An 11,137-nucleotide genomic window follows, 5' to 3' on the forward strand; every position below is an offset into this window, starting at 1 on the left:
GGACTGCTTGAAATAAACATATGGAGGAAAGCACATATATGGAGATTGAGGATCTTGAAACTTGAGTTTTAAAGATATCAACTTAGAAAAAAAATAATAATAATATCAACTTAGGCCTAAAAACTTCTTGAAAAGTTTTTGGTATTCTCAGGAGTACACACACTTCAGTATAAAGATCACCACTCTAGGGAACACTCCTGTACACAAGATCTTGTTCACTGCAGCGTTATTTATTTAGAAAACCTGTGTTCTAAGTCGCTTCAGTCGTGTCAGGCTCTTTGCGATCCTATGGACTGTAGCCCGCCAGGCTCCTCTGTCCATGGGATTCTCCAAGCAAGAATACTGGTTGCCATACCCTCCTCCAGGGGATCTTCCCAAGTTAGGGATCGAACCCTCATCTCTTATGTCTCCTGCACTGGCACGAGTGCCACCCGGGAAACCCATACTTTGCAGAGTGGTATCCGAATCATCTGGAAAGCTAATCTGCTTTGAATGTCTCATTAATTATCAGCAGGCAATTGTTTTGACTTTTGAGGAACACATATGCTGCTTACAAGAGTCTCCTCTGCTGCTTTTTTTTCCTTCATCCTCCTAATACAGTCTGTATATCTTGTCAAGAAAGATTTACAGTAAGCAGAGTCTGTTGCATAAAACTGTATTGATAATAATATTCATGGAATGACCTAAATGTCCATCAGCAGAGTGATGGCTAAATTGCATGTGATATAGTTGTATGACTGAATACCAAAAACAGCAATTAGATAACCAGATCTGCATATACCAATATGGACAAAGCTTAAAAGCGTAAGCTGAATTTTAAAAAGCATGCTGCAGAACATTTACACTATCATATGATTCTATAAATTCTAAAAGCTATATTTACAAAGCTACACTGTTTGTATTTTCAAATTATGAATTATTTCCAACATACAAAAAAATACAGCAAATAAATCCCCACATGTACGCCCTGCTCAAGTTGAACAAATGTTAATGTTTTACCATATTTGCGTCAAATAAATTTTCAAGAAACTAAAGGTGTGACTGAGGTCTTTTACTCCTTTCTAATCACATCCCCTCACTACCTTCCCGGAAATGACTGTTACTGTAAAGTTTGTGTGTGTACTCCCTGCCCATGTTTGTATAATTTTGCCACACAAATGTGTATCCATTAACAATAAAAGTATAATTTATAAGCTTGCTTTCATTAATTAACATTGTTTCCAAGATCGATTACATCATATAAAAACCCATAGCTTATTCATTTCTCCACTGATTGACATTTAGGTTTTTCCAATTTTTCATTATTATAAACGAAGACACAATGACTGTACTTGACATTAGTTTTACATACATGCATAGACAAGTATAAAATTTTTACAAGTGGATTCTAAGAATACACTCCAAACTTATGATAAAATGCTGGTTACCCCTGGGTGGAAGTAGGGTGGGGAGCAAAATGAAATTTGTGAAAGGTCATGGAAATGTAAAAATTATACGACCTTTGTTTCCTTTAAAAAATTATGTAACACAAATCTGAAAAGATACTAATATACATTAATTTTAACTATAGGAATGATAGTTAATTTTAATGGTAATTTCAAAATAGTTTTATTTTCTATTTCTATTTTTTCCAACATTTTTCATGGAATTTAAAAAAAAATACAGAAAAGTTGAAGAAAATTATGCAGTCAACACTCATATAACTATCACCTAGATTCTACAATTAATATTTTACTATATTTGCTTTATCATATAACTCTAATACTCATTTCTATTCATATCATCCATATTAATTTTTATATGTTTGAAAATAAGTTGCAAATATAAGTATACTTCACCCCTAAACACTTCAGCATGGATATCAACAACTTGGGTTTAATAATTGTTTAGAGGCTTGGAGTTGTTCTTTGGGAAATTTTTCATACAATGAAATACACAAATCTTAAATGTAACCCAAGCCTCTATCAAGATATAATATATTGTCAGAACCCCTATAATTTTTTTTTAAATCCCTTCCTGGTCAATACAAGCCTCACTCATGCCCCAGAGGCAGCCCTGTTCTGATCTTTTTCCAACATTTATTAGTTTTGCTTGTTCTTGAAATTTATACAGATGTGGAACTTAAAATAGATATGGTGGCTCAGCCAGTTAAGAATCTGCCTGCAATTCGGGAGACCTGGGTTCAATACCTGGGTTGGGAAGATCCCCTGGAGAAGGCAAAGGCTATCCAGTCCAGTATTCTGACCTGGAGAATTCCATGGACTGTGTAGTCCATGGGGTCACAAAGAGTCGGACACAACTGAGCAACTTTCACTTTTATTTATTTATTTAAAAAATTTTTTTTATTTCTCTTTTTTTAACTTTCACCTTTAATATGGGCTCTTTTGTGTTTGGCTTCATTTGCTCAACATTATAGTTTTGAGATTAATCTGCTTAAAAATCCCTTTTGTGCATCAAAGGATACTATGAGCAGAGCCAAAATGCAAGCCACAAAATGGGAGAAAATATTTGCATAATGTATCTATAAGAGGTTAATATCTAGAATATATAAGGAACTCCTACAACTCAGTAACAACAAAAAAAATCTAATTGAGAAACAAAAGATTTGAATAGACATTTCTACAAAGAAGATACACACAGATGGCCAAGAACCACATGGAAAGATGCTCAACATCACTAATCATCAGAGAAATGTAAATTAAAATTACTTCACTCCCAGCAGAGTGGCTATTATAAGACACACATGCAAACACACACAAGATAACAAACAAAAAAAAGTAAATAACAAGTATTGGAAAGGATTTGGAGAAATTGGGACACTTGTGCCCTGTTGGTTGGAATGTAAAATGGTGCAGCCACTATAGGAAACTGCAGAATTTCCTAAAAAAGCTAAAAAAAAATAATAATAATAACATATGATCCAGGAATTCCACTTCTGGGTAGATGACCAAAAGAACTGAAAGCAAAAACTCAAACAAATATTTGTACACACATATTCATAGCAGCGTTATTCACAATAGCCAAACGGTGGAAGCAACCAAAGTGTCCATCAGCTGATTAATGCATAAGCACAATGTGAATTATACATACGATGGAATATTATTCAGCCTTAAAAAGGAAGGAATTTTGACACATGCTACATCAGTGAAACCTGAAGAAGTTAGACTAAGTAAAATATACTAGTGATGAAAGGACAAATGCCTCTGAACCACAACTAGAGAAGAGCACACACCGCAACGAAGACCCAGCACAGCCAAAACAAAAACAAAACCCAACAAACCAAAGGACAAATGCTGTATGATTCCACTTGCATGACGTACCTAGAGTAGTCAGTTCGTGGAGACGGAAGGAGGAGGAGGAAGGGAGGAATGAAGAGTTAGCATTTAATGGGTACAGAATTTCAGTTTTGGAAGAAGAAAAATGTCCTGGAGCTGGATGGTGGTGATGGTTGCACAACAGTGTAAATGTACCTAATGTCACTGAATTGTACACTTAAAATGGTTTAAATCGTTAAAATTTGTGTTTTGTGTATTTAATGACAATTTACAAGAAGTTATGACAGAGGATGAGATGGTTGGATGGCATCACCAACTCGATGGACATGAGTTTGAGTTGGTGATGGACAGGGAGGCCTGGCGTGCTGTGATTCGTGGGGTTGCAAAGAGTCGGACACGACTGAGCAACTGAACTGAACTGAACTGAACCCCTTTCTGACATGGCAGAGCACATCTGTGTGCCCCCTCTGTTCTGGGGGCAATGTTTCTGACAGGAAGAGTGGTCTCAGATATCTATCTCCCTTAATAATTAGGACTTTCCCGTAACAAACTTTTCATTGTAATTAGTGAAAAATGTCACAAGATGTCACTCTTTAGCTGAAAAATTATTCCTATTTGGTTCGTTAGCCAGTAACTATAAGTAATGCCAGAGCACCAGATAAAAGCCTGTATATAGTACTTTGCTTACACAAACAAGGTTTTCTGGGGAAGAGAATCCATTTTACATCTGTGAAATGGATTAATAAGCTATTGTTTATAAAATCTATATTAATATTTCTTAACTTCATTGGTACTAATTGTTTTTCAGTTTAAGTTGAATTGGTGTAAATCAAGACCTAACTAACTTTGCAAGTGATAGTAGTGAAATGCAAAGCTGAAATGTAAAGATCTTTGATCATTTATAGTCAGGTGGCTTCTGGCTTTAACACTAAATGATGTGTGACATTGGGTAAGTCCTTTAATCTCTCTCATTTCACCAGAGTGGTAGAAATGGCCTTCCTTAGGTCAACATACACTATTGGATGTTTACTTTGTGCAAAAACATATTTAAATAAATTCTAATATTAAAATATCCTGATTTTTATGGTAGTAATCAAGTTGCAAATGTTGAAATATAACACCAATGGGAGTTCAGTAACAGAAAATACTGTCCACAAGAAGACATTAGGAAGTATAATGAGACTTCTTGACCTCCTGTAGGAGTATTTTAGGAAAATATTTACTTGTATCAAACAATTATAGTCAGAGGTATAAACTCTTGAATTAAAAAATATCACATGTATTACTGAGAACAGTTTTAAAAAGATAATGGAGTATCCTGAAATGTAGAAAAAAGTGCTTTGTTCAAATGTAAATATCTTTAAGATTCAAGAACATGTTAATTCTTAATATGTATACCTACAGCTGATTCATGTTGAGGTTTGACAGAAAACAACAAAATTCTATAAAGCAATTGTCCTTCAATTAAAAAAAATCAATAAATTAAAAAAATAAAGATTGGAGAAAGAAAAAAAAGAACATATTAACTCTTAAAGATTAACCATTTGAATTGGTAATATTATACTATAATAACAATTTTTAAACTTCTAATTTCTGTAAGAAGTTAAGTTTGATTTATAATACCTAAAAATAATCAAAAGATCAATGCTCACCCCTGGGTGAAATGCTGGACAATATAATAAGTCAATAAACTAGGATATTACATTTTTATCAGTAGTAACAGTTATTAGGATTAATATTATTAGGATGAGAAAAATTATTCAAAATCATGGGTGAAAATAAAGAACTCAGAATGATATAAAAATCAGAGTGTAAATAGTGCCCAGTTTAGGCTATTTACAGTTGTTTTTGCTTTATTTCATTTTATTTAACTCTTAAAACTCAGATCTTTCTGTTTTAACTTTCATTTCCAAATGATTAAACATGTAAAAGGAGAGGGGGTATAGTAGCTAAAGGGTATGGGGTTGCTTTTTGTGGTCATAAAAATGTTCCAAAATTAACTGTAGTGATAGTTGCACATATCTGTGAATATATTAAAAACCATTGAATTTTACACTTTAAATGGGTGAACTGTATAAAAGGGCTTCCCTGGGAGCTCAGACAGTAAAGAATCTGCCTGCAATTTGGGAGACCTGGGTTTGATCTCTGGGTTGGGACGATCTCCTGGAGGAGGGCATGGCAACCCTCTCTAGCATTCTTGCCTGGAGAATCCCATGGAGAAGCCTGGCAGGCTACAGTCCGTGGGGTGGCAAAAAGTCGGACACAACTGAGTGACTAAGCACAGCAAAATGGTAAATAAAGCTGTTATTAAAAGGGGAAGGAAGCACTATTCAAACATTTTTTCCATTACTGCAAATATAGTTATGAATGCCTATTTTTAGAAGAGTATTGAGAACAACTGATTTGGAGGGAGAGATAAATTGGAAGTATGGGATTAACAGATGCACACTGCTGTATATGAAATAGATATACAACAAGGGTTTACTGCAGATCACAGGGAACTATATTCAATCTCTTGTAATAAACTATAATGGAAAAGAGTTTTTATAAGGAATATTGCTATATATGTATAACTGAGTTACTTTGTTGTATACCTGAAACTAACACAGTATTGTAAATCAACGATAATTCAGTTAAAATAAATACAGTTCAAGTAAGAAAAAATAGGTAAGAGTGACGTTAAAATTCGCGTGATTAAACCCTGGAATCAAAAAAGATTTATATTTCATGTTATAGCATCACTTCCATCATACGTGTGTGTGTGTTTGTGGCGCGGTGATGGGAAATCTCCCAGTGAAAGAGAAGTTTGGGAGGGGCGTAGTGGGGGAGGCCCCTTCAGTTCCATTGATAACACGTTCATTCACTGGGAGTCGGCTAAAACAGACTAATCCTTCACGCAGTAATTCGCCCCACCTTAATAAGGCCCTGCCACCTCTCCGAGAATTCGGTAAGTTCAAAGTGCAGTAAAAGTGCATTTTTCCAAAGAATAATTTGAAACGATATTGTATATAATTACTGGAGGGTGAAGAGAGGGGGTAGAGGGGGAAGTCGTAATTACCAGGCGTCGCTTTGCTGTAGTATTTGCACTGGGGAGATAACCTCAATGCGCAAATAGTTTCAAAAAGATTGTTTAGACAGTAATTGGCTTTTTCTCAGGAAAACTTTTCAGAAGGGCCTTTCGCAAGCTGCTACTGCCCCCTGGAAACCAGCGCCCAGGGAGTCTGGGGAGGCGGGTTGGCAGATGCCTGTCCTCTGTCAGTAGCCGTCTCTGCCTCTGTCCCCAGGACCAAGGATGCTGCTCTCCTGGCCCCGCTACCGCTGAAGCGCCCAGGGGGTCCCTGGAGAGCCGACCTGAGAGCAGACACCACAAGCCATGAGTCCTCTGCGGTGGCGAGCGTTCCTCTCGCTTCTGCTGCTGCTGGGCGGCTGCCTCCTCGCGGCCGCCGGGAGAAAGCAGGGGGCGGCCGGCGTCGCGGCCGAACCGGCTTCGGGCTCCGCAGGCGGCTCCTCCGGCCGCTTTGTCAGCCCCGAGCGGCACACGTGCAGCTGGCAGCTCCTGCCGCCCGCCCCAGGGCCCGAAGCCGGCAGCGAGCTGGCGCTGCGCTGCCAAGGCCCGGACGGGGCGCGCCACCAGTGCGCCTACCGCGGAGAGCCGGGGCGCTGCGCCGTCTACGCCGCCCGCCGATCGCACTACTGGAAGCAGGTGCTGGGCGGGCTGCGCAGGAAGCGGCGGCCCTGCCACGACCCCGCGCCGCTCAAGGCCCGCCTGTGCGCCGGCAAGAAGGGCCGTGGCGCGGAGCTGCGCCTGGTGCCCCAGGCATTCCCAGTCGTCAGCCCAAAGGCGGCGGCGGGCTTCCCCCGGGATCCCAAGCCCCGGGCCAGGAGCCGGGGGCAGCCCCGAGGGCCCGCGCTCGGCCCCGCGGCACGGGCCCCGCCTCCCCCGAGCGCGTCGCCCAAAGGGAAGCCCTCTGAGCAGAAGCCCAGAGGGGGCAAGAGGAAGGCGGCCTGGGACCCAGATGAGCAGCGACCACTGGGGACCGGGCCTGATCCCGACGGGCTGGACGAGAACGCGAAGCTCACGGACACCTACTGTGCTGAGAAGTGGCACTCTCTCTGCAACTTCTTTGTCAATTTCTGGAATGGCTGAGGATGCGGGCCTGGGGAAGCCTGGGGAAGAGGGGTGGGGGGCAGGGGAGGTGGGTCTATGCCCAGCCGGGGAGGTAAAACTAAGGGCATCCTAGGCCAGGAGATGCAGGAGAGTGGGGAAGAGTCCAGGTTCTAGAAGGGGACTGGGGGGGCGGGGGGTAGAGTGGGGGTGGGGGTAGGGAGCTTGGGATGGGAGTGTAAAGGGTGTGGACAGTCCCTGAGACAGCAGAGAAGTTAAAAATTATTGAGTCGAGCCTGATTAAGAGCAGAAGAAAGAGTGGAAACAGACGTAAGTAGGCATACCTTAAATGTGCAAAAACTGTTCACTGGGGAGAGAGATGGGTACAGAGAGAGGCTGAAAAAAGGAAGTGGGAAAAAGTGACTAAAATGCTGTGACTCCTGTGGGAAGCAGGATACAATGTACACTAACACATTTATATTACAATTGATAACCTGAGCCAGACTGAATTTTCAGTGTCTTCTCATCTACTCGACTGACAAGATTACCAACTTTTTTTCTCTTTAGGAATTAGTATGAACTTGGGTGCTGTCTCCAGTCATAGATGATCCCTATAGGGATCAAAGCCAATGGGAGCTCAAAATTGATTCCAGTGAAAAGACTTTCCAGATGGATTTGCCTCTGAATTCTTTTAGAAGTATTGCTTTTAAACAGAGTGATGCCTGGCATTCTGAAACTTTCCCATTAACCTTCCAAATTCAGAAGTGAATTATAGAAGTTGGTTTTAAAAAATAATTCTCTTTGTGTTTGATCATGTTTTTAAAAACAGCTAAAATGTAAGCACACATCTCAGAATGGAAGTCATATCTCTGTTTCATGTAATTAATTGTTAACATATTCCATTTTAAATAAGATGTAATAATAGACTTTGCACACATTAGGTGCTCAATAAAAACTGTATGGCTAGATTTAAAGAACTGGCAGGACAATGGAAATTTTTATTGCATTTGATCTAGTTCTGACTATACCTTGAAGTTAAGTTCCTAAAAATATCTTGAATTGCTGGGGGAAGACAAGAAGTAACAAGTCTGCATAAGGGAAAAATCACAAACTGACAAACCTGGGCCCTATCATTCTTCTGTTTGCCCTCCATGTAGTTATATCGTTTTTCTGCTCTTCCTCCCTTCCTCCCAATTGGGATTTGTTGCCAGCATTGAAAATTAAATAATTTCATATAAAAAGCCAGATGTTTGAATTCTCGTGTAAAATTAGATCTAACAACATTTGACACACTTTTCTACATGGCAACATGATGCTGAAGTTGGCTGCCCTCTTTAGATTAGATATATTTTCCTTAAGATTTATTTATTTCATTACTTTTGGCTGTGGTGGATCTTCGTTGCTGCCCACAAGCTTTCTCTAGTTATGTCTAGCAGGGGCTACTTTTCATTGTGGTTCAAGGGCTTCTTACCGTAGTGGCGTCTCTTGTTGCAGAGCAGGGGCTCTAGGGTGCAGGAGTGTGGTCTTCAATAGTTGCTGCAAGTGGGCTCAATAGTTTCGGCTCCCAGGCTCTAGAACAAGGGCTCAGTAGTTGTGGCATCCGGGCTTAGCTGCAGCATGTGGGATCTTCCCAGACCAGTGATCAAACCCAGTGTCTCTTGCATTGCAAGGTGGGTTCTTAACTACTGGACCACCAGGGAAGCCCCTAGATATATTTTCCTGAGTTTTTCCACTGCTCCTGCACACCTTATCAGTCGACTTTATTCATTTATATTATAGGGCTCAACCTCTGAGACATTTGAGCCACCACCAGGTAGAAGGGTTTTTGGCTGACCTGTTCTTCTCACCTCTTATCTTTTAAAACAATTGTAAATGCAACAATCTGAGAGATACTGAATATCTCCTGAACTTCTCCCTCCTTGAACAGCCCCTAGAAAATGTAAACTTTTACCTGTTCTGTACATTCTTCACACAATTGCCAAAACATTGAGATGACAACCACTTGAAATCAGAGTGTTTCTGCTTTTGGAGGCTTGGGGACCATAGCTGCCCTCCCAGCCCCATGGCTCTCTTACAACTTCAAAGAGCAGTTCTCCTTACTTCCTGCTGGATGCTTAAGGGCTTCAGAGCTTTGATGAACTTACCCCAAGTTTGTCCCTCCTGTGACCTCTGACTCACCACATTCAAACTCTTCCCCATTTCAATTGTTAAAAACAGGCTCCAAAGCTCTCCTCTCCCTTTTGTAAAGCAAGGCGGCTGCTTCAGCCATATTAAAATTATTCAGTGGTCATTATATACAGAAAACAGCAGAACTAAGATAATGTAAAGTGCCACCAATAATGACTAGCCAAGGCAAAATACCTCGGGCTTCCCTGGTGGCTCAGACGGTAAAGAATCTGCCTGCAGTGCAGGAGACTTGGGTTCGATCTCTGGGTTGGGAAGATCCCCTGGAGAAGGAAATGGCAACCCACTCCAGTATTCTTGCCTGGAGAATCCCATGGATAGAGGAGCCTGGGGGGGTTGCAAAGAGTTGGACACAGTTAAGTGACTAACACATACACACAAGGTAAAATACCTAAGAATAAACTCAATGAAAAAATATGCAAGAGCTACATGTAGAACACAGAAATACACTTGAGGGCAGAACAGAAAGCCCTGAGTAAATTAAAACATATATGGATTGTGATTATGAGTATTATTAAAGAAGGCTTAATATTCAAAAATGTCAACTAATCTACACATTTAAACACGATAACAACAAAATGCCAAAAGGATTTTGTGGTGTGAGAACTAGGTAGACTGATTCTAAAGTTCCAAAGGAAAACCAAAGTGAATTTGGGGACTGGATGGGTGCAGGGTTGTATGTTTCAGAGAAGAAGAGAAAAAAAGAATGCTTTCATTAAGGGCACAACTTGAAATGGCTAAATACAGAATCTCCCAAAGGACTGTCAGCAGCACAGTGCAAAACAATGTAAATGACGTGAGGGCACTGTTTCTAGGTAACCACAGGGACTCTCCATAAAAGGCCAGAAACTTCCGACCAGCACTTCAGTTGACAGTTGCCGCCTTTGAGTTGGGTGGTCATGTGATCGTGGCAGGGCTGAGGACCCTAAACCTTTGATCCATACGTTCTTTTGTTCCCACGTGCATAAAGATCACAATGAGGACGATTCTTCTCCACATGGAGACAGGGAGAGGGCCCTTATGCATTGATTTTAAGATGTAGGTAGAGAGGTTGAAGGGAAGAAGACTTGTGTGGGATCCCCAGAAGGGTGAGAGGTCACAATTTACATTTAATCAAGTGTCAGTACTTCTTGGGAGTTTCACAGGATGAAATATTTTCCAGTATTTAGAGGCAGCTCTTTACCTTCTCTCTTTTCTCCCTTCTGATTATTGCTCAAGGCTTGGGAGGGCTCTCAATTATATTTAAAAAGGCAAAGCAAAAGAACACACAACACAACAGAACACACACACACACACACACACACAGGATTAGAGTACTTTGAAAACTTATTGTTGGCAGTGTGCCCCAGAGGAGGAAGCTGGTTAGGACAGTCACATCTTTTATTCCTGAGCTCACATCAACAGTCTCCACCATGTGGGTAGGCAACCAGCTTCTTAGACGGCTTTGGATATTCCTGCAAAGCCCTGTAAAAATCCACAACATAAACCCTCAGTAAAATCTGGAGGGTGAAATCACGTTGAGTAACTGTGAATGGCTGGCACCTACAGTTATAAAAACTTTGAGTGAGTCACT

The 11,137-nt window shown here is 40.6% G+C and overlaps 1 protein-coding gene across 1 annotated transcript; it reads left to right on the forward strand.

Moving 5' to 3' along the window:
- The first annotated feature begins 6,154 nt into the window (after positions 1-6,154).
- On the forward strand, positions 6,155-7,425 carry FGFBP3 (fibroblast growth factor binding protein 3). The gene is made up of 2 exons (XM_043477253.1): positions 6,155-6,222; positions 6,560-7,425. The coding sequence occupies exon 2, from the start codon at positions 6,649-6,651 to the stop codon at positions 7,420-7,422; it is 774 nt and encodes a 257-aa protein (XP_043333188.1). The 5' UTR covers positions 6,155-6,222; positions 6,560-6,648; the 3' UTR covers positions 7,423-7,425.
- The last annotated feature ends 3,712 nt before the right edge of the window (positions 7,426-11,137 follow it).

Source organism: Cervus canadensis, chromosome 8 (genome assembly GCF_019320065.1).
Source record: "Cervus canadensis isolate Bull #8, Minnesota chromosome 8, ASM1932006v1, whole genome shotgun sequence".
NCBI lineage: Eukaryota > Metazoa > Chordata > Mammalia > Artiodactyla > Cervidae > Cervus > Cervus canadensis.

Coding starts and splice junctions, on each gene's coding strand:
- FGFBP3 (XM_043477253.1), top strand. CDS start 6,649: ATGAGTCCTCTGCGGTGGCGAGCGTTCCTCTCGCTTCTGCTGCTGCTG.